The sequence below is a fragment of the Zingiber officinale genome, chromosome 8B (assembly GCF_018446385.1).
Source record: "Zingiber officinale cultivar Zhangliang chromosome 8B, Zo_v1.1, whole genome shotgun sequence".
Lineage (NCBI taxonomy): Eukaryota > Viridiplantae > Streptophyta > Magnoliopsida > Zingiberales > Zingiberaceae > Zingiber > Zingiber officinale.
The window spans coordinates 10,082,484-10,107,221 of NC_056001.1; the positions used below are offsets into that span (position 1 = coordinate 10,082,484).

At 34.9% G+C, this 24,738-nt stretch overlaps 2 protein-coding genes across 20 annotated transcripts; one reads left to right on the forward strand and one right to left on the reverse strand.

Annotated features, from left to right (window-relative positions):
* The first annotated feature begins 921 nt into the window (after positions 1–921).
* Positions 922–15,315, forward strand: LOC122014721 (tRNA-dihydrouridine(16/17) synthase [NAD(P)(+)]-like). The gene is made up of 3 exons (XM_042571106.1): positions 922–1,411; positions 9,800–9,906; positions 14,335–15,315. Exons 1-3 carry the CDS (start codon positions 944–946, stop codon positions 15,083–15,085), a joined length of 1,326 nt encoding a protein of 441 aa, XP_042427040.1. The 5' UTR covers positions 922–943; the 3' UTR covers positions 15,086–15,315.
* Positions 15,316–17,479: 2,164 nt separating this feature from the next.
* LOC122014597 (polygalacturonate 4-alpha-galacturonosyltransferase-like) lies at positions 17,480–23,728 on the reverse strand. Of its 19 annotated transcripts, XM_042570913.1 has the most exons (12): positions 23,370–23,503; positions 22,369–22,520; positions 21,567–21,592; positions 21,415–21,474; positions 21,185–21,232; positions 20,938–21,072; positions 20,739–20,847; positions 20,609–20,652; positions 19,959–20,293; positions 19,537–19,891; positions 18,870–19,457; positions 17,480–18,031 (listed from the first exon to the last, which is right to left on the reverse strand). In XM_042570913.1, exons 2-12 carry the CDS (start codon positions 22,415–22,417, stop codon positions 17,756–17,758), a joined length of 2,025 nt encoding a protein of 674 aa, XP_042426847.1. In that variant the 5' UTR covers positions 22,418–22,520; positions 23,370–23,503; the 3' UTR covers positions 17,480–17,755. The 19 variants fall into 19 exon arrangements, with proteins under 19 accessions (XP_042426847.1, XP_042426836.1, XP_042426835.1 ...); XM_042570902.1 differs by lacking the exon at positions 22,369–22,520 and having other exon boundaries at positions 23,370–23,728; XM_042570901.1 differs by lacking the exon at positions 22,369–22,520 and having other exon boundaries at positions 21,567–21,659; positions 23,370–23,728.
* Between the last annotated feature and the right edge of the window lie 1,010 nt (positions 23,729–24,738).

Consider the following 24,738-nt stretch of genomic DNA (forward strand, 5'->3'; position numbering starts at 1 on the left):
TATGAATAAAATATAATTAAATAGTTTAAAATGTATATTTTCGTCACCTTGACTGTGTAACTTTCGAATACAATATATAATAATTATTTTCTTCACTTCTCCATAAATTTAAAAGTTATAGATCTGTCTCATTCCATGATTATATAAGGTTTCGTGAAAATATGTGAAGGTATAATTTTCTTTTCTTACGTAAAAGTAAATTTTCTTCGTCTTCTCCAAGTTTTTTTTGCTTTCTCATACATGCACGTGATCCTTACATCTCGGTTCATCACTGACTTGACCATTAAAGAGGGTAACACTGATAATGTTAACCCTCAATTGACAAACTTTGTTTTGTAGGACATTGAGTGCGGACGTATCGACAAACTAACATCAACCACAGATCCGAGCAAATGACGAAGGGCACCATCATTGAATACTTCTATATTATTTTATCCTTTTATGTATATTTTTCTCCTTGTGTACACCATCTGATTCAATTAATTAATAATTAAAAAGTCTACCCCAATGACATATAATTATTTTCCACATTAATTTAATATATATAATCAAAAATATAAAAAACATAAGGACATAATTATTTTTTATAAATTTTTTCATTTTCATCAAAGAGGGTTAAATATTTTTTTTTTAAATATAGAGGGTAAATTATAATTTGATAGAAAATAGAGGGGGTTATTTTTTAATAAGATATAAAACTACGCTTTAGCTAAATTTAATAATATATATATATATATATATATATATATATATATATATATAAAGTAGGTTGATTTATATATATTCCGGCGGTTGCAATAGCACCCATGAAATTGTCATTTATTTTAGTTAATTTATTGTTTTGATAAAATAAACAGTTTAACGGCATAATAAGAAGAAAAAAAAATCTTTTTCTTTTTTCAAAATTAAAAGTGTTTTATGGATCCGGTTGCAGTTACACTTGATGGGCTACAAAACACAACGGCGTCGAATGTTTCGGACTTGTCTCTCGTTCCTCGCCGCACACAACAACACACTTCAATCCAAAGCCCGCCTCCTCCCTCTCCTGAACCCTAACTCGCCCATGTCTGCCGGGCCTTCCCCGGCGCCCTTCGATCCTACAGACGATCCTGACGAAGGCCTCTGTGCGGACCTCGATGGATGCTCCCTCGGCGACCCTTCCCCTCCACTGCCGTCCTTGCTCATCAGGCGCCATCTGAGCGGGCAGGTCCTGGTGGAGCGGGCCTGGGAACACTGGAACCAGCTCGGCGCCCCTAAGCTCGTGGTGGCTCCCATGGTAGACAACTCCGAGCTGCCGTTCCGGATGCTCTGCCGGAAGTATGGCGCCGAAGCCGCGTACACGCCGATGCTCCATTCGAGGATCTTCACTGAGACTGAAAAGTACCGGAGCATGGAGTTCACTACCTGCAAGGTTAGACACGTTTCTTGTATCTGAAATTGAGTACAAGATGTAATCTTTATGGATGTTCCGCCTTTTTTTTTTTTTACCGTATTTCCATCTATCTTTGGCAAGGACAGTACATATTACTTAGGTTGCTCATTCGACATGGTTTGTTATAGGACTATAGCTAACACCATAGGAAGTCTGGTGTGTGTATCCAAAATTTTTGTGCGTTGTTTGCTCCAGAAACTTTCTGGAGTTAAGTGGTGTTCCTATGGAATTGTAGAGTTGCTTCTGGAAATACAGAAGTAAGAGTAAATGTACTTTTAGTCTAAGAGGTTGGTTTTAAGAAAACCAGTCTCTGTTATGGGAGTTTTAGGCTTTTGGGATGGATCTAGGCACTTTGAGGATAATTTTCTCATTTCTGGGAGCACAAGAACCAAGGTCTTGTTCTCAAGCCTTACCGCGGCATCTTCAGGTCTTACAAATTGTTCAAAACTTTTATTGCCTTACTTTACCTTTCTATAAATTAAGCTGCCATAAATTACAAGACTATACTTACAGGAGTAGAAACAAACTCCGTACAAACTAGGAAATTACAAGAAGGGAAATTGCAGAAAACTTGGAGACTTACAAACTAGCAGACTCGCTACTTGCTGGGGGAATCTTTTGAGTGCTTTGAGTCTTCATTATTGGCTAAGTCATGTTGATAAGGAAGAATCTTTAAGTGGGTCTTCATTATCAGCTGAGTCATGTTGCTAAGGAAGAATCTTTAAGTGGGTATCTTTTGGAGTGAGTAGTGAGTCACTGAAAGGAACAAAAGTTTGATAATTAGTGCTCTCAAAAAGTGTCTTTTACAAAGTAGCTTTATAACTCCATCATGTTTATTAGATTAGCTTCTTCCACTAATCCCATAGAGGGTGGTAAAATTGAAGTTGACTGTCAGATGGGCTGGTTTTGTTTTTCTCATACCCGTCTTTATTTTTCTTTTGGTAAAAGTAAGAAAGAGTTGAATGCTGGGTAGAATATTTAAACGGGAAACTTTGTTTCCATTTCTTTCAGCTAGTATTTTTTTTTAGTGAATGTTTATCCGGCCAGTGTAAATTCAAGTGGATCTTGGTATGAATCCCATAACCAGGAACTTCCTTGAATTGAAGACCTCCAATGTTTTAATTGTTCTTCAAGGGGTTTTGGAGATACCTGGTCTTTAGCAGGATTTGAAGGATACTCTTCAAAAGGAAGGACGTGAATATTAACTCCTTGGATATCTAGTTTGATACTATATCTGGCTGGTTCTATTTTTAAATTGAGACATTCTGGAGGAGAGCTGACAAAAGAGCATAATACAAATATTTCTTTTTCTTTTAGAACATGTTGCAAGAGTAGTTTATAAGAAAAGTTTTGTATGGAATCCAAATCATGGACTCATAGTTGGTTTAGAATTCCAAAGTCCATTAGGGTGAAAGGTGTAATAAGTTTTCCCCTATAATTTTTATGTTCAAAATTTTCACAATGAATGTTGGCTCTTCGGAAGGAACAAAGTAATTGACATCTGCAGCAACCAGGGGCTACTGTCTCTGTATTAGCACATTGGGGAAATGTATTCTCACTTCAGTTTATAACTATATTCCTCCCTGTATATTATGGTAATACCTGTAGTAGAATTTTGATGAAACCAATTAAGAGCTTCATCAAGTTCGATAAATTGTTGGAAAGTAGAAGTATCCCAAAGAGTTCGGATATAAGTTAAAATATCTTCTGATTGATTTTTCTACCAGAGAAAATGTTTTCGGAAGTTTTTCCAGTATTAGCCTTCAGCATTTCAAGGGATTGATAATTCATCGGCCTCCGTGCTCTAACTGGTACAAAAAGTAGGTCGTTGATATTTTCTTGCTTAGAAGTAGACTGTGGATAACTTTCATTTATATCAGAATCAACGGCTGCCATTAAGTAAGACTTATCTGGCTGGATTTTTCCATTAGTTTTAAGTAGGGTACTTAAAAAGAAGTTAGGGCCTATCTTAACCCTGAGTGCATCCAAAGCTTCATCCTGTAAGAAGGTTATCACAGTTGGAGATGGTGGTTTTTAGCTCATCCCAATGTGAATAAAGTTCTGCTTGTTGCTTGTGTACTTGAAAATACCACATCATACGAAAATTTCTTTCCAATCGATTTTTGGACCGTTGTCATGAAATAATTAGAAAGTGCATTAATAATGGCAATTTTGTAGTTAGAGATTCCAAGTACTGTAGGAATATTCCAAATATTGTCTATGAGACATTGTTGTACTTGATCTAGTTTTGATCTGAGATCAAATTGGAAAGTATCATCTTTATGTGTATACTGCTAAAGTTGCTGAATTCCAAAATTCATAGTTTTATATCCATAAGTTCTTACCTTCTTTTGTTTATCCATAAGTAAGTTTTCTTGTAAGCAAACTATTTTATGATTAATGTAAAAGTCTGGATAGTGTTTGAGCTAGAGAATTATTGGTTTTGTTTATATGTTCCCAATTAATTTTTAATCCTCTATTAATGATTGAATCAACAAACTTGATCCATCGTTTATATCCTAATCCTTTTTTAGTTTCTTTTGTCCGTGGACTATAACGAACTATAGCTTCACAATTGGTTCTTATAGTAATTTCTGCCTTGCTACAAATAAATAACATAAAAGATTCCAGCAAGTAAATAATTGCTAACATTTCAAAATTTAAGAAAGTGTGATGTCCTTTTTCTTTATATTTGCCAAATACATATCGACATAAGGATTTAGATGTTTTAGGATCATATTTAGAAAATTTTCTAAATAAAGCTCCTATTGATCCTGATTCACAATCATCTGTTTCTATAACTAAATAGTCAAAATCCAAAGGTAGGGTAAATACTGGGAGTTGTCTAACCATGGTTTTAATTCGTTAACTAGATCAATATCTTGCTAGTTGAAATAACTTTGCTAGTACAATGAACCACTTATTTTTTCAATATTCTTAAGGTATGGCCTGATATAATTTAAGAGTTTGAGAAAAGATCGAAGAGTTTTTATTTCTTCCATATGATATGGAAAATCCAAAATCTTGGCTAGCTTGTACACTATCCAGACTTTTATATTAATCATATAATGGTTTGCTTACATGAAACTTACTTATGGATAAACAAAAGAAGGTGAGGAGTTATGGATATAAAACTATAAAGTTTGGAATTAAGGAACTTTAGCAGTATACACGTAAAAATGATACTTTCTAATTTGATCTCAAATCAAAACTAGATAAGTACAACAATGTCTTATAGGCTATATTTGGAATATTCCAATTGCACTTGGAATCTCTAACTACAAAATTGTTATTATTAATGCACTTTCTAATTATTTTATGACAAAAAAAAGGGCAACCCATGCACGAAGCTCCCGCCATGCGGGGTCCCGGGGAAGGATCCATTGTATGCAGTTTTATATTGTTTTTTGCAAGAGGCTGTTTCGAGGATTCAAACCCGTAATCTTTTGGTCACATGGCAACAACTTTACCGTTGCGCCAAGGCTCTCCTTCTAATTATTTATGACAACGGTCTAAAAATTGGTTTTTAAGAAATTTTCATGTTATGCGGTATTTTTAGGTACACAAGCAGGACATTACTCAAATTGGGAAAACTGCCATCTCCAACTGTGATAAACCTTCTTACAGAGGATTTTATTCTCTCGACGAAGTTTTGGACACACTCAGGATTAAGATAGGCCCCAACTTCTTTTTAGTACCCTACTTGAAACTGATGGAAAAAATCTAACCAGATAAGTCTTAATTAATGGTGGCCGGTGATTTTGATATAAATGAAAGTTATTACTTTAACTTACATTTGATACTTCTATTTTCCAACAATTTATGGAACTTGGTGAAGCTCTTAATTGGTTTCATCAAAATTCTACTTCAGGTATTGCCATAATATACGGGGAGGAATACAATTATAAACTGAAGTGTTAATACATTTCCCCAATGTGCTAATACAAAGACAGTAGCCCTAGTGGCAGATGTTTATTACTTTATTTCTTCCGAATAGCCAACATTCACATAAGAACTACTGGAGAAGGCTTATTACACCTTTCATCCTAATGAACTTTGGGCTTCTAAATCAACTATAGGTCCATGATTTGGAATTCATACAAAATTTTTCTTATAAACTACTCTTGCAACATGTTCTAGAAGAAAAAGAAATGTTTGTATTATGCTCTTTTGACAACTCTCCTAAAGAATGTCTCAATTTAAAACTAAAATCAGCCCGACATAGTATCAAACATGATATCCAAGGAGTTAATATTCACAGCCTTCCTTTTGAATAGTATCCCTTCAAATCCTGACAAAGACTGGGTATCTCCAAAACCCCTTGAAGCACAATTAAAACATTGGAGGTCTTCAATTCAAGGAAGTTCCTGGTTATGGGATCCACTTGAATTTACACTGGTCGGAGAAATATTCACTGAAAAAATTACTAACCGAAAGAAATGGGAACAAAGTTCTTCCCATTTATATTTTCTACCCATCATTCAACTCTTTGTCACTTTTTCCAAAAGAAAATAAAGACTGGTATGAGAAAAACAAAACTAGCTCGGTGACTCATAGGGACAGTCAACTTCAACTTCACCCTCTATGAGATTAGTGGAAGAAAGCTAATCTAATAAATATGATGGAGTTATAAAACTACTTTGTAAAAAGACACTTTTTGAGAGCACTAACTCAAACTTTTGTTCCTTTCGGTGACTCACTACTCACTTCAAAAGATGCCCACTTAAAGATTCTTCCTTAGCAACATGGCTCAGTCGATAATGAAGGCCCACTTAAAGATTCTTCCTAATTAACATGACTCAGCCAATAATGAAGACTCAACGCACTCAAAAGATTCCTAATGACTCACCCAAGCTTTAGTTGGATTTCTTTTCCTACATAAGCTTCTTTCCGAGCTTGTAAGCAAGTCTGCTAGTTTGTAAGTCTTCCAGTTTTTTGCAATTTCCCTTCATGTACTTTCCTAATTTGTACAAAGTTTGTTTATACTCCGGTAAGTATAGTCTTGTTATTTATGGCAGCTTAATAAACTTATCTAGGCCTAATGAAGACTCTGATTTTCTTTTCTCTCTATTTCAAGAATCTTCAGTCCTTATCCTAGTATACAATTTGTAGAAAAGTAACTAAGGGAGAGGATGTAACTGTCGTGTTCTCTAAGCTTGTAAATCATGTGCTAGCAAAGTAAGGTAATAGAAGCTATGAACAACTTGTTGTAAGACCTGAAGACGTCAGGGTAAGGCTTGAGAACTAAAACCTTGGTTCTTGTTGCTTCCTAATAGGTGAGGCTCACCAGTGAAAATGAGAAAATTATCCTCCAAAGTGCCTAGATCCATCCCAAGACTAAAAATACATTTACTTTTACTTCTTCTGTATTTCCAGAAGCAACTCCACAATTTCATAGGAACACCACTTAACTCCAAAAAGTTTATGGAGCAAACAACGCACAAATTTTTTGGTATTAGAGCCCTAACATCTTTCGGACCATGAATGACATCTAGTTCAAAAGACTTTCAAGAATTTAATCGACTAGGCTTTTTAGATCTCTAGAAAAACTATTACTTCACATCAACATCAACATAATTGTTATGTTAAATCTTGGAAATATGTTCATTGTTTACATAATGAGGATCCCCACTTAAACACCATCACAGAATTACTTCTCAGTATCGGGACTACTTTAGAATCACAACAACTACACACTAAAAACTTATTGGAACAAGTATCTAATACCTTGGTCCAACAAGCCCAAATAATAAGTGACCTAAGAAGAAACATAGACTTCTTGAAAGGATCACAAGATTCTTTAAACAAAAGATTTAGTCAACTTAATTTACTTTGTATCCCTACTAAGAAAGAGATTTTAAATCTTTCTAAACTGATTGAAGAAAACAAACCTAATTTTTTTTTCTTCAACGGTTCTACTTCAAATCAAAGAGTTAATCCAAACAAACAAAACTTAGATAGAAGGACAGCTTAAACTTCTACCTACTACACATGTCGAAATCAAGTATAAATGAACAAACTTCACTTTGAAATTACATACTATGAAGAAGCTTTAGATTATGCCAAACAATTCTCTAAATCTAAAGAAAACAGATATTGCTGTCTTGAATTCACCGGAAAAAGCGACCAAATCATAGTTCAACAGAACAATACCCTACTAGCCTTATTAACATCACTTCATTACAGAACTTCTCTATTAGAAAATAGGTTACTGACAATAGTAAAACAACTTCAAGGAAATACCCAAGCAATCGATTGGAAGGAAGCTTTAAATAACATTAATAAATATTTAAGTAAGTTATCACTTGGAAAAACTATCAGAAAACCACAAACTACTTATAAATTTCTAACTTATAATGAATCTCACGAGAACACAAACTGAACCATTTACTGGTGCCTCACAAACAATGAGAAGACAAACAGCAACAAATACTACTTCTTGGCTTCACAATATTCTAACAAGAAGAAATAGTTTTTCTAATACTAGTCACCACAGATTAGAAGAACTGGTAGACATTGAACAAGACTTAAATATCTTCTCCAATGAGCAATTAAATGCCTTAAATCCCAGACGATTATACAGTCAGGGAATGCTTAACTTTTTACTTCTGTATTTAGACATCATAAACAAAAAATCCTTCACCTCCCAGATGGAGGAGAAGCAAGACTAAACTTAATGACTAAGCCTCAGCCAGAACTTTATTAAATCACAGACACAATTATATCCATCTAGGCTTAATTGTATTTGGAATTAGAAGACTTACAAGAGCCAGATTAGGAGGAAAAGTGTTATTAGTTTTATATGACTCATGTCTCTCTGATAAAGAGAAAGCTATCATAGGACTCATAAAAGTCGATATGAATAACAACTTAGGAATTACTTATTTTTGCTTTAATTTCAATATCACCATAAGAGACTTTGTGAAACATATTAAAATACACATCCAGGCAAAAGGATATGGTCAATTTCAAGGTGATAATGTTCATTTGGACATGATATTCTTAGGAAAACAATGAATCATATCCATAATCACTTCAAAATTAAGTCACATACACGATTGAAGCACTTCTAAAGGAATATATTTTCTTAAACCAAAATAATTTAATTGTGAAACCTTAGGAGGATTAGAGTGGACTAAGTTTAGACAATCCTGAAATAACGTTAAAACTAACAACTTCAATAATGCGATAGAAAAGACAAACTCAGGTTATCAACCCTCTACTTCCCAAGCTGAAGAAAATCTAGAAGATGATAATTTAAATCTCATGTTTAGACAAGATGATGATCCAAAGTCTGGATAGTGTATTGCCTAATTCAAGATTTGTAAACTAGAAGAATTTGATAAAAGACACAACAAATTAGAACAAAATTGGATATTATATTTTGACGAAGACAGAAATATAATAGCCCAAAGTCTGGATAGTGTATTGCCTAATTCAAGATTTGTAAGACACCCTGTGATGGTTACAGAGAGTTTGGCTTTGAGATAAATCATAGCAAACTTTGTTTTTAACTGAATGTGAATTATTGGAATTAAATCCTACAAAAAGCACTTAGTCTGAGTATAATAGAATCTACTTTCACGTTGTCAAATGGTTCCAATTCTATCCTACTAAAAGTACTTGAAGTGTTTCTATGGCTAAATTCAGAAGGCCAACTAAAGAAGTAATTCTATGAACCCTGTTCTGCAAACCCAAAAAAGCCACAGTAAATATTAATTTGGGGATTGCACCGTAAACAGCAAATATTTTGGATAGGGATATCCAGTAAATGGTTTGAGGAACATTTATTTGCTTCAGTTTAAAATTTATTTGGAAATTTGCTGAAATTAACTAAGAATGATGTGCATAAAAACATAAAATCTTAAATGATCTTAATTGTTTAGATTTCATTGGCTAAGTGAGGTTTCATGGTGATAAAACCTTCTCCGTTTTAGCTCTGACCATTTTATCTCCACTGATGGAATGTAGAGACAGCTTTGTCTGTAATAACAGTGCATACTTAGTGTTTGCCTATTCACAATTTTACTCGTAAAAGTGGAAGTTGAAGAATTATAATTGTTTATGCCCTTTGTATTGTATCATGCAAGAAGGTTTTCATGATTTTCCACGTGATGCATATAGGGGATTAATTTTTTCCACCTTCCATGTAATACTCTATATTTTTCCTAATATGAGGTAACGTGAAATCTAATTACGGAGTGATAAACTTGTGGTGGTTACCTTATTTCACTTTCAGTTGCCTCATACTTATGTACCTACAATGTTCTTGTTTAAATGTATGATTGTTTAGAATACTTTTGAGGTAAAAACATACTTATGCAGTGGTTAGAATAACTACAGCATATCAATATTTATCTGGTGCAGGGAGATAGGCCACTGTTTGTACAATTCTGTGCCAATGATCCTGATGTTTTGCTGGAAGCAGCAAAAATTGTTGAGCCTTATTGTGATTATGTGGACATAAATCTTGGGTATCCTCTTATTCTTTGACTCTAAATTAGTCGGATATGCATTGTTAGAAATAGGTAGAACAGGTATTGATTAACACAGTTCACACACACACACAGATATATATATATTGTTCAATTAGGCAAATTGTGAATTAGCCTAATTATAGTTTTCTAAGATAGATTTCTAGTTTGTATATGAATATGTCTCACTCTTCGATAAAGAATTCAATTTTTTTTAATCTCAAATAACATGGTATTAGAGTCAGGTTCCGATCCTGGGATCTATGCGTTATGGGCCCATCACGCTTCCGCTGTGGGTTATGGGCCCACCATGCTTCCACTAGTTAATGAGAAAACATGTTGAACGTAAAAATAGACATATTCTTGAAACTACGCAAGCCCTTTTATTTTAAATGAATGTTCCCAAACCTTTTTGGGCAGATGCAATTTTTACAACATGTTTTCTCATTAACCGCATGTCATCCTCTATTCTTCATGGTGAGATTCCTTACAAAATTATTTTTCCCAATAAGTCGTTTTTTGTTAACCCTAGAATATTTAGTAGCACTTGTTTTGTTCGGGATGTTCATCTGCATGTCACTAAATTAGACCCTAAGTCTTTGAAGTGTATCTTCCTTGGTTATTCTTGTCTTCAAAAAGGTTATAGGTGTTATTGTCCCAGTATTAATAAATATCTTGTCTCAATTGATGTTACTTTCATGAAAGATATACCTTATTTCCAAGTCTTACGTATTCCGACTCGTCAAAGGGAGGATAGTGATTTGTTGCTGTATTCTATCACATCATCTGCGTTCGTCCTGGAATCGGCTCCTATCAAGCCTCCCATTATTCAAGTCTACTATAGATGTTAACCTCTTGATTCATGTCCTGCGCCTACTACTTCGTCATCAAATCCAGTCCCAAGCGATGATTTTCCTATTGGGTTACACAAAAATAAACACCAGTGTACTTATCCTACTTCTTTTGTTTCTTATAACGACTTGTCGTCTTCCTCTTGTTGTTTTATTGTTTCACTTAACTCTATCTCTATTCCTAAAATTGCCCATGAGGTCATATCTCATTCTACTTGGAAAGATGCAATGATAAAGGAGATGAATGCTTTAGATGACAATCGTACTCCGGACTCGGTCAATCTAGGAACAGACTATTAGATGCAAATGAGTATTCAATTAGTTGCTAGATTAAAAGCCCGTTTTGTTACTAAAGGCTATGCTAAAATCTATGGTGTGAATTATTTTGACACTTTTTCTCCTATTATAAAGTTGACATCTATTCAATTGTTTATTTCAATGGCTGCTACTCATAATTGCCATTTACATCAACTTGATATCAAGAATATTTTTTTTTATAGTGATCTTCAAGAGGAGGTGCATATGGAGCAACCTCCTGGTTTTGTTGCTCAAGGGGAGTCATGGCAGATTTATCGTATTTGAAAAGCTTTGTATGGTTTGAAACAAAGTCCTCGTGCTTGGTTTGGAAAATTTAGTCAGATTGTTGAAAAATTTAGTATGATGAAAAGCAAGCCTAGCCATTCTATGTTCTACAAGCAGTCAGTAGCCAGTATCATTCTATTAGTTGTGTATGTGGATGATATTGTTATCACCAGAAGTGATACTATAGGAATCTCATCTCTTAAATCTTTCATTCATACTTAGTTTCATATGAAAGACTTGGGGTGCTAAAGTATTTTTTGGGTGTTGAGGTTACGAGGAGTGAAAAGGTCTATTTCTATTTCAGAGAAAATTTATCCTCGACTTATTAACTAAGATAGAAAAATTAGGGGTAAAGCCTTGTAGTGTTCCAATGACTTAGAACATGCACATCACAGTAGGGAACTGTTTGAAACATCCTGAGAGATATCGAAGGTTGGTTGAGAAGTTAAATTATCTTATCGTAACTCGTTCAGATATTGCATATTCAGTTAGTATTGTCAGTCAGTTTATTTTATCTCCAACCGTTTATCATTGAACAACGTTAGAGTAAATCTTGTGTTACTTGAAGGGAGCACCTAGACGAGGTATTGTAATATGAAAATCATGGGTATTCTAATGTTTTTCAGATGTATATTGGGCAGGTTCCAAAATGGATAGAAGATCTATTTCAAGTTATTATAGTATTTTTGTTGGAGGAAATTTAGTCTCATGGAAGAGTAAAAAGCAAAACGCTGTGTCACAATCCAAAGAGTCCGAATATAGGATTATGACACAGTCTATGTGCGAGATAATGTGGATATATCAACTTTTGATTGAAGTAGGATTTAAAATTTTAGTATCAGCAAAAATGTGGTGTGATAACCAAGCTGCTCTTCATATTGCATCGAATTATGTATTTCATGAGCAAACTAAGCATATTGAAATTGATTGTTATTTTGTTCGTGGAAAAATTTAATAAATCTTGATTTCTACCGGATATATGAAAAAGAACAACTCAGGGACATTTTCAGAAAAACTTTAAAGGGGTTCAAGTTGATTATCTTTGTAATAAGTTGGGTATGATTAATATCTATGTTCCAACTTGAGGGAACCGATATAGTAACTAATATATATTTATAATATGGTAATTAATATTTATATATATATATATATATATATATATATATAATATAATATAATATAAAAGATGATACCCTGCACACCCTTATCTTGCACACTCATGGTCGTGCACCTACGATTCAATTCCCAGCTACAGCGCATTTGCAAGAATTTTTCTGCAAATTTTTCCTCCAAATGGGACGTGCAACCAAGGGATGCTGGACTTCTAGGCCGTTCGCTGTAAGCGCTTCCCGATTTACCCTAGCGGCCATTGGAAAACTTCCGTGGGACCAGATCGGTCGTCCCAGGTTCGACATTACCTGACCTGGTTAATCATTGTCACACTTAATTTGAATTGTTATGCAACAATGTAATTAGTCTATTGTCAGATGTATGTTTCATGTGTAAAATATTGACTTAGTAGTTAAGTTTAAATTTTGAGTAAGATAAATGATTTAATCTTGCTTTGCTCCTTAGTTGTGCCATTGATTTTTGATGGCTAGTTCAGTATCAGATCATTTGTTAATTCCGCCCTTTTGGTCAATTCCACAAGCTAACAACTAGGAAAGCTGAATATCTAATTATGTTGCATCCTAGAATCATCATTAAGTATGACAATGGCATCCCAAATAAATCCTGCCTAGTATTTGCAAGGGTTCTTAAGCAATACGAATTTGGTTAGATTGTCAGAAAGCAGATTGTCAGCAGACATTAAGTTTGAATTTTTTAGCTTTTATTTAAAAAAAAACATTGTCTTGACTTTCCTACAGTCATCTTATATACAGTGTCTAATACAAGATCACTAATGCTAGAAAAATAACATTAGGGAGCTTATCTTGATTTCATGTCCTTGGACTTGAGGCGTAGGATATTTCAAATTCCAATTACGTTTGCATCATATTGCTCATATAATACTCTAAATTGAGCCCTTGTCTAATAACTCAAGCTTAACTAGCCGCCAGTCACATCTAAGGGTTATATTTAGGACGTTGAAGTTCAAAATACTTAGAATATTTGATCACTGTTTTTCCTTGCAATTAGTATCTATCTTGTTCAAGTACTAAAATTCCTGGCAAACTTCTAAATTATTGACCTTGTGTTAAAACTTGTCCTGGAACCTTTGGTTCAGTTTTGCAAAAGTTTTATTTGCACAGTTAATTTGACTAGCTTTTAGGAATAACTGAAAGATCAAGTATTAAATATGTACCAAGACCAATGCATCCATATCTTGTAGTTATTATAGTTCTTTGCTTATGGGAGTGGATCCAGTAATATAAATGTAACTGTACAAAAACATAAACACTTTGATGCCCTTGAACAAATGTTTTGTCACATGCCTTATCCTTTTGTTTGAAACAAAAAATACATAATTTGTGTTATAATGAACGATCTAACAGCATAAGAGAATCAAGTTCACTATGTAACATCAAGCTTATACATACTGTTACATCAAAAACTTTTTACATGGAATCATCAATTAGTCATATTACTGGTATGGCTATCTAGTATTATGGTTGGAATTTGTGTTTGCCCAATTAGTTCATTGCTATTGTGGATTCATCTTTTACGAAAGCTCAATGATTCCCTTCACATCTTAATTTCATGCGGGGATAGCTTGCAGTTGTTCAAAATGTATGAAAAAAATGGAACATATTCTCTTATGCACCATTATATTAACTCTAGGGTTGTTATATTTATTATGGTTAAGCAGCTGGTAAAGATATATTGGTAAATTGGGTATGCCCAAATATCAAACATATGATGCCTTGCTATGTTGTATAGCTTTTGGTTTTTTTCAAGTAAATTGATTGTCTGAATGAATATATTTGTGATGAAACACATCTTTTTTGAGGTGTTTGTTCATTTTCTTATATAATATACCTCTTTGAACATGTAGATGTCCTCAGCGCATTGCTAGGCGAGGGAATTATGGTGCTTTTCTCATGGACAATCTCCCTCTCATAAAATCACTTGTGCAAAAGCTATCACAAAATCTCCAAGTCCCAGTTTCATGTAAGATCAGAATATTCCCAAATTTACAAGACACCTTAGTGTATGCCAAGATGCTTGAAGAAGCTGGTTGTTCTCTCCTAGCTGTTCATGGCCGGACAAGAGAAGAAAAGGATGGGAAGAAATTCCGAGCTGATTGGAATGCCATCAAGGCTGTAAAAGATGCTATTAGGATACCTGTTCTTGCTAACGGAAACATCCGGCACATGCAAGATGTTCATGATTGTTTGGATTACACTGGTGCTGATGGAGTTCTTTCAGCCGAGTCGCTCCTTGAAAATCCAGCACTATTTGCTGGATACCAGACAATGGAACCAACTAAAGACGGTTCCTATGAGATGGAGAATGGTGTGATTTTAGACCAGTCAGATCTGGCAATAGAGTATTTGAAATTGTGCGAGCAATATCCAGTGCCATGGAGAATGATCCGCTCTCATGTTCACAAGATGCTGGGGGACTGGTTTAGGATTCATCCACAGGTGAGGGAGGAATTGAACGCCCAATCAAAACTATCTTTTGAGTGGCTCCATGATATGGTGAAGAGACTTAAAGATCTTGGTGGAGCACCCGCACTGTATGGAAATGGTGATATCAAAAGCAGAGCTAAACCTAATGGAGTCGCCACATGCATTTCTTGATTCTCCAGCATCTCACTAGTGATATTGCAACTACAAGCATTTTTTTATTATGAGGCAGGCCTTAAGGGGCTGAGACTCTTCATAGCAAATATTCATGCTTCCTTTTCCGAATTGATAATGATCATCTATTTATCTTTTAACAAATTTTGTGCTGGATATGCCAATTAATCTTGGTATTTATCTAGCTCTATCAGAGTAGAGATAAATCGTGAATATGATGAGTTAGTATATTTGATTGTATTGGCTAAAGTTGTATTCTAATATTTTTATACGCAAAGTGTTACGACGCCATGAACATAGGAAGTATTCATCTTTTAATGGTGCTGAGTTATATCGTTTGCATTAATATAAAAATTAATCATTTTTTTTAATAATATATGACGTAGACTGTGCATCCAGTCGGCAGATCCTTTGTGCGCGCTCTGCAGTAATTAATCGGATATTAAAGAAAGATTTTGTTTTGAGTTTTATTTAGATCCTCTCTAATAATTTAAGTTCTAAATGAGCTTTTTTTATTATCTTAATATGTGGTGTTAATAATATAAAAATTTATTGAAATATTTTTAATAGTTAGAGTTCTAAATAAATTTTTTTATGATTCAATTTATAACATGGATTATATGATTTTATATATCAATTTTGAGATAAAAGAATAGATTTAAATTTTCATTGCTCTTAAACTAAGAATCTCAAACTCTACCTCTACCATTATTTAAAGTTTTTTTAACTTTTTAAATTTTACAAACCTCTCGTCAATCATTTGAGACTGCATTAAAATCTTTTTAATTTTTTCTTACGATAGATCAGAATTAGATAGAACCGTTAACCATCTCCTTGTCGAAATGCTATTGGGGCATCACCGTCCAGAAGTGCCTGCCCAGCACTAGTCGCATGAATATCGAAAGCATGAATATCGAAAAACTTGCAACAACTCCTCCGCCTCCTCCTTCTTTACTGTGTATCACAGCTGGGGCGGCTAGATTGAAACTAGGGCTACAAATGAGCTCGAGCCAACCGGGCTCGAGAAAATTAAAGAGGCTCGACTCGAGCTCGAACGAGTTTCTGAATTTGAGTTCGAGTTCAGCTCAAAAATAATAAATTTAATTGTAAAAAGAACAGATGTGCAAGATTCAAACCTTTAACTTCTAACAACTTAATGAAACACTTTAACAAAACACCTCCTCAACTTATTATTTAATTTTAAAGTAATAATTATTTTAAATATTAGAATATTAAATTAACTGAGTTCGAACAAGCTCAACGAGCCTTCGAGCCGGTATTAAATGGACTCAAAATCGGCTCGAATATTAAGCAAGTTGGCTCAAGCTCGACTCGAGCTCGGTCAACTCCAAGCTTGAATCAAGCTTTGATCGAACGACTTGAATCATTTACACCCCTAATTAAAACCTTAAATCTCTGTTAATCACTTGGAGTTGGAAGTCCTATTAATTTTTATGAAGATCGTAGTTTTCTCATTGATTAGAGTGTTTAAAAATTTTACATGTCTCGAGTGCCTTTTAAACCTGTGGACGATCATATATTTATACAAAAAGAGGTCTTTATTTTGGAAAGAATTTTGGTGCCTTTATAAATGGAGTTTTTCTCTTCGCCCATATTGAGAAAAAGTTCAAAATGATAAGAGTGAGATCAAACAAAGAAAGTGACCATGGTTTGCGCCGTGGGTGTATGAGTAGCTACAAAGTAACACGAGTCTCAGTCTCCATGGAAAGATTGACGACAAAAATGTCATGCAAACTCTGATGGAGTATTTGCTCGTACCTTGTATTTTTTTAAGGCAACAAGTAGGCGTCTGGCTAAAAAATGGCTGATAATTGTTAGGCACTGAGAAATTACATGGCGTTTAGGGACGTAAATAAATCAAACGATTCGTTAATTATTCGAACCTCGATTCAATAAAAAACTCATTCGAGTTCGTTCGTTTATCTTATCGAGCCGAGCTCGATTTCAAGCTCGATAATTTTATTGAGCCGAACTCGAGCTTAAGGATATTCAACTCGTGAGCTCGCGAACATATTTGTTTATAGGCTCACGAGCCAAAAAAACAAACCTTAAATCGAAAAAAAACGAACTCTAAAACGAATCAAAAAACAAGTTCTAAAACGAACCTTAAAACGAGTCAAAAAAACGAACTCTAAAATGAGCCCGATCTCACTTAACGAATTAGACTCGTTAACTATGATAATCGAGCTAATAACGAGCCGAACTCAAACTATTCGCGAGCTTGATAATTCCAAATCGAGCCGAGCTCGAGTCTTGTAATAAAAGTTCGATTCGAGCTCGAGCCCGAGCCCGAATATAACTTAAACGAGCCGAGCTCGAATTTAATACTGTTTGACTCGATTAAGCTCATTTACATCCTAATGACGCTCCAAGTGAATCTCAAGTAAAAGTCTGCACAATCAATATAAAAATAATTTCCCAGGAAAAGTTTTCACACAGCGTACATCGGGGAAAAAATTGATGAAAAAAGAGAGTCAAAGAAACTGTACTTCTCCTGCCATCACAGTTGCTATATGTTTCAGCACCGGAGAATCTCCAATTGTCTGAGGGGAAAAAAATAGCATGTGGACATTTACACTGGAAGGGGAATATTTCATTCTCCATCTTAACATCTCAGGCAAGAGAGCGCTTTTCAAACTGAATTTTATCCTACTGTATTAATTTGCAGCCCTTAATATAAGGATGATCATATTTAATGTACTTGGTCCAGTATGGCCGGTATTTAGTCATTGCCAACTCCAACCAAGGTTTCATGTTTCCATTGTAATGGATCACAGCAGCATTTTGTATCTCTGAGGGATCAATGCTAGGATTATAACCCAAGCCTAGTATATGCCATGATTTGTCCAGAGGATATGTCAGTTTATAGAATGTCAAAAGTCCTGGAGGGAGTGTCCCAAGCTTCCACAAAACTCTGTCTTCATTCTGGACACCAGAAAGGGAGTAAATAAAAAAAGAGTTAAAAAACAATACAAAGAAAGGAAAATTAAGACGATTCAATGCTCAAAATGGTTAATGAAAAAGACATGCATGTAGTAGTTGATGACAGAAATGGAGCTGGAATTGGGACTGTCAATGCATGCCTGCAAAGTGGTTTCTTAGATTATGAAGTGCAAGAACCAAATTGCTAACATTGGAAAAGCAATAAAAGGTGACTGGACACGATTGAAACACCATATTTTCTAATTAAGATCTAAATTCTACACAGATAAAATAATTGTTCCAATAGAAGTAATAGATTTACTCGTCTATAAGCACAAATTTTCATATTTCAGTTTGATACTTTACCATTCCAGTAAAGGGGCCAGCTAAACATGTAATCTGAAAGAGAAGATACATTAGCCATGGAAAATGAATGTAAATATACTTTTTAAGGGATTTTTTTTCAGCAAACAAAGGAATCTTATTGGTATTTATCTTCAGAGAAAAATAGTATAAAACATGTTGTAGGAGTGCAAAACGTGTAAAGGATGTTATAGTTTACTCATAAATCATAATACATATTAAACCAATACGTGTAAATTTATATATAGCAATCATTTATGCTTCATGTTGAATACATGACTAGATCAAAATTAACGTAAATCTGTATATGATTATATAACAAAATAACTATGCAAGTGATTATGTAACAGCTAACAGATGCATCATGCAATGCCTTTGATTATTATATTCATTCTTATTTAAGCATAATGTTGATCTTATTTTTTCAAACATCATATAAAGCTAAAAAGAAACTATTCTGAACTTTCCTTTAACTTACCATATTTTGCCACTTGTGATATATACCAGTTATATCTTTCTTCTTCCATTGTTTGAGATCAAACACATTCATCCCATAAGCCCATCCGCATGCATTGGGATCAAAGTTACGGGCAAGATGAGGATTTGAGAAATTCAGATATTTGTCAAAGCGATGGAAACTCTCACCACATGTCTCCACTGCACCATTGACATTTTCTTTAAGGTCTACAGACCATAATGGAGTCAGATCCTTCTGAACAACAATGTCATCATCAAGAAATAGAATTTTATCCAACTTGGGATAAACCTCTGGGAGGTAGAACCGGAGATGATTCAGCATAGACAGATACTTTGGGTTTCTGTATTTTAAATTGGAAGAACCTGCTGATAGAGTTGTTGGATGATCAGCCTTAAAATAGTACTCTTTCATGGCAGCAGATTCAAGCTGCCGCAAAACTGGACAATACGAAGAGTTCAACCATTTGAAATCATCAACATTTTCTACATGAATAGTTGCATTGCCAGGCGGATTTAACAAAAACCACATGTTCATTGCTCCAAAGTTCAATTTATCAGTCACTAGATGAAAGACATGTTTCTCTGGTTCCTGTAATTATAACCATATGTATAAGAGAATGGTGAATAATCAATTATAAACATCAGATCAAAAATGAAAATGATACTACCTTAGCATTCATGATTGTTGAATTTACAACTACAGATGCAGCTAAGATGTTATCAGAGAAGAGGGCATAATGGTAATGGTTTGGACTTTCCAGATTTTCACTCCGCGGAAACACCCTTTTCTCTATAGGAAGGAGGTAGTAGTCTATAGTGAGGCGCATAGACAAGCAGTGGATCCCGTTAGGAATTGTCTTTGCAGCCAACTGGCTAAGGAATGCGCTCTGCTTCTTCAAACTCCTAACTTGGTCATCTGCAGATTGAAGCATCACTCTAAGCCTTTGAATCACTGTTTTGCAGTCATATAATGCCTCTCTAGCTCTTGACAAGACTTGACCCATTGCTTTGATTTTATCAGCACTGAAAATTTTGCATGTGAAATTAGATTAATTATCATATGTAGAAGAAAAAATGAAAAGCAACTCACCTATGATGGAGGTCAGCATCAGTATTGGCCTCCCCCACTGAACGTTGGCTTTCCTTGATGCGAGTCAGCAGTTCCTGATAAAGATCAAGCCTGTTCTTTGATTTAGCAAGTACGATGTAGACCCTAGCCATGATTATTTGGTCACGCATCAACCTAACAGTTGAATCTGAATTTTCATTTTCGCTGTCTCGCCTCCATATACTATATTTTCCCAGGATTGCAGAATCCACTATTTTTGAACGTTCAATAGCAGCATTTTCAAGTCTAACCAATGCCTCGCCATCCTGCTTAAGCAATTCCATTGCTCTCTTGTCTCTTCTCTTCTCTCGTAGTTGCTAATATATAAGAATAATAGCAAAAAAATAAAACAGAAAAAGAATAATAATGAGAAGTGAATTAAGATGAATGAAAAAGTATTACACAATTATTGATCTTCAGAAAATAGTAGACAGTGCAACAATTTCTCCAAGCCAAATCAGTTGTTAATAAATAGTCAAATCTATCAGAGGTAAATCTTCTTCTAAATTTTATTCCCCCAGGCAAGTGTAATATTGATCATTAAAATCAAAATTAATATTTCTTTGTCTTACAACAAAAATGACAGAACCAACATAGGAAAGTAAAACAAAAAATAATGAAAAACTAGTTACCCTTAGAACAATTTTCACAGGTGAGTCAACATGTCCGTGTCCATCTGCATTAAAGGGAATTATTTTCCCACTTGATGACGTAGGATATGATAAAAATCTCAATAAACAGAAACAACAAAGTAATATTTACCTGAAGAATGTTTAGTATCTTTATCCTTAGTCCACAAAGAACCAACCCTGGCATCATTGTCAAATTTTGCAGAATTTCTTTTTTCGATCCTTGAAGCATTTTGAGGTATCTTCAAGATGAAACTTGAAAAAATCAGTACACACTTTAACTAACACATGAAACTTGATAATTTGAGAACAGAGCCAATTTGATATTCCACCTCTGTCAAAGTTGAATTATCAACATAAGCATAACCAGCTCCATCAACTTGCCATGAAGATACATGGTGTGTTCTGAGATAATCAAGGCTCCACTGTCCCATCTCACGTTGGCTTGCAGATATTAAATCAACCACCTGGAACAATGTAACAAAAAAAACTTGAGTTCATATGGCCAGGCTGCACTAGAAACTCAATTTTTTACTCAGGAAAACAAACTTTGGTGTTGTTTAATCAGATACATGGAACCTGAACTAGGTGGATCAGTCTGACAAACTTATCAACAAATAACAGAACCTATAGAGAAACATGGATCAGAAATTTGAACCAAATTGAAGGAACCATTGAGCAGAAAGCAAGGAAAGTTGAAACATTTTTACAGCAAGAAATGTACTGCATGGATTCCATAATATCTAACAAACTACAAAAAAAAAAAGCACCAAGTAAACTAATCTCACCATCTCTCACAAAAATCTAACCTCTTTCGTCAGAATCGGTTTGAGGTGCTGGATTATCAACTGTTCTTTCCAATTTAAATTCTGTATGATAATCGGGAGTATAGATATAATGAAAAGATAGAGCTGAATGTCATGACAAGTAAAACAGTAAGAGAAAACAAATTTGTGAATACCTTTCTGCCCCAGAAGTTTGAAGCCCCTGTGTCAAAGATTAGAAATATATATATATATCTTAGATGGTATCCAGAATTGCTGCAAAAATTATGCTGAAAAGAATAAAAGTCGGGTTTCTCACAAGAGTATAAATTAACAATCTTTAATGAATCTTCCATTTTGTTTTTCCCTTTTTACATCACATAATAGATGACAGTTCTAAGAAATTTAGTTATTTTTCATACTTGAGTTACATGATCAATATATAGTTTGACATGATCATTCAATACTCTGAAACGAATGAAAAAGGAGATATAGATATAGAATATTTATCAATTTTCTGAGTTCCCACTCAATGTTACAAGATGCACATAGCATAGTAGAAGTTTGTCTCTGATTTAATATTTTCTAGCTATGAACTTTTTAACAATTTAAACAAAGCCATTCATTTGCAGTGCAGTTGTATAATATTGTGTAACTAATAGTAATACCCCTCCATGCAGTCTTCTTGCAAGTAACCTAAACAATTTTAAAAAGCTGAACCACAGTAGTCTTCCACAGTACACCCCCAGTTACTTTCATTTTCAAATAAATAAAAATTGATAACAATAAATGAAAAAAAAACAAAAGATTGATAACAATAAAATTCCATAGTTTATCAAAATGAAAAAATGATAAAATTCCAGAATTGGGAATGTTTTTTTTATAACAATATATGCTATTTATACATGAAAGCGGAACACTCAAAAGATTAAGAAACTATGCTATAAATGTTATATTATGATCTATATAAATTGAGCTTCTTCCTAAGAGAAAGCTTACACTTTTGACAACATAATAGTTCAATCATATGTAATGTTGAATAAATCATCAACCATGCATTTGAATTCCTCGTGTACTATTTCTCTTACTAACTTCTTCATTCATCTCCCAGTATCTCTAAGGTTCTACTTTCTCTTTCCTCCCTTGGTTTACTGCCCAAGCATTGAGTAAATTGATCAAGAATATCAAATCCAGAATTATCTTGCAAAACATTTCATGAATTTCAAACCATTCTTAAAAGATTTAGCCATAAATTACAAAATATGCTAAAAAATTCAGCCCTACTTGGAATAAATTTTACACTCACAAGTATAAAGAAAATATTATTATATCATATTTAATAGCATAAGAAGATTGAGGGAGCATGTTGATAAAGTTTTATAACAAAAAGTTATGTTTACATACGATCTTGTCAAAAAATTACAAATATTGTCCTTTTTATTTGATTTCGGGTTGAAATGAAATGTACAAAAAGACAGTTTATTATTGATTACATCAAATAATAGGACAATAATGTTGACTCATTCTCGTTATCTACTATGACTCTTGGCAACACCAACCGTTGTTGAACTTTGGAAGAGGAATGCAATGAAACTAAGTGAAGAAAGGAAGAAGATGATTTAAACATGGAAAACTTCTTCCACTAATCGTTAACTCCAAAGCTGCTTTAGGTTTCATGTTCTTCAGCATAATTGATACATACGAAATTTAGGTATACATTATTTGGTTTTCTTTGAAAATGCACTAACCATCAAAAGTCAAAATGCGGCAGCAACAAGAAATAATCAGGGAATTGCTTGACGTGATAAGTTGTCTAACGACGAGTAGCAAAAACAATGAAAATGAGGAAAGGAACCGGATCTGAGCGGAAATACACCCAACATAATTTCAAGACCTTGAACCCTCAAAGCGGCAACCAAGCAGTCAAGCTCAATTCAGAAAATAGAGGTCTACTAAATACAAGAACCACAATAACGTTAGGTGAGAACTCGAAGACTCACTGGAGGAGTCGGCGGAACGAATACCGCCGCGCGTCGCAAAGAAGAGCAACGGAGCCAGGAGACAGATGAAGAGCAACAGTACGACGGGAGGCCGAAAGCTGCCATCGGCACTGCCGCGGTTTCGCCTTCCGCCGCCTCCGGTCGAGAGGAGCCTCTTGGACTGTGGCATCACCGACGGTTCCAACTCCCGCGAAGAGGCAAAGAATAGAGATATGGGGAAGACGAATGTGTTCAAGAAGAACTCGTCAGATTTCCATGGAATTGCTATTCAACTCTCGACAAGATAGGTAATCGCTGGTTTAGGGCTTGTCGAGCAAGCAATGGTCCAACAAAGTGACAAACTACAGCTATAGAAGAAGATCTCCGATGAGTCGGTTTATAACCTTACACGGTGGAAAACTGGGCTTAGTTTCGTAGCTGCTTTTTCTCCCTCCAACACTCCCAAAACACGTGCTTAACATCATTCGATAATTATGACAACGACATAAATTCAAAAATAAAGAATATATATATATATATATATATATATATATTATTTTTTAGTTATATTTATTGCTTAGAAAATCATTTTCGTAGGGGCTTGCGTATTACGTGCCAGGTGTTAAATCCGGTGGCTAATTTTATGGTAAAAATTATAATACGCTCTAATGAACTTGTTGTGTTTTGACCGTTTAAAGAGTCTAAATATGTGAACTTGACTTTTATTTTACTGGAAGAGTAAAGATCCGTTCAATTTCACCGTAAGGCAAGGTTTCGGTTCGATCTAGAAAGTTGGGACAGAAAAGAAAACGATAAGCTGTTGAAAGACGAGTAATGAAAGTTATTCTGTTGGCAATTTGTTCGAAAGAGAAGACGGCTCAGATTGTTGAGACGCACACGTGGCACGGAGTGGAAACCCTTGCAAAATAGTATCTGTTGAACCTTTGTAGGCAAATTCCTTTTTTTTTTTTTTCTTTTTTGTCGTTCTCGAAGCTGTGGAAAAGCTGGCATAAGATCCAAAGCTGCCAGCCTATTTAAGGTTTGCTTGCTTAGAGTCTTCGACGCAGATCATCCCGCTCGAATCTCGATGGACCACAGCTTGCACTCCGGCGACGACCTCCTCTCCGGAAGCTCCCATCCCAGCCGCTTCCCGCCCACCACTCCGCCGCGTCCCCCTGCGTACATCGACCAAGTCCTTCTCCCGCTCTTCCTCTTCGTCCTCTCCTTCCTCATCGTCGGCGCGGTCATCAGCGTCGCCTTCGGCTCGAGCTCCGAGGCGGAGGAGCGTCTGGCACGAAGGATGAAGAAGAAGAAGAAGAGGGGGCTCGACCCGGCGCGGGTGACTTCTTTCCTGCTCGTGCCGTTCGGCGCCGTGGATTGGGGACGCGAG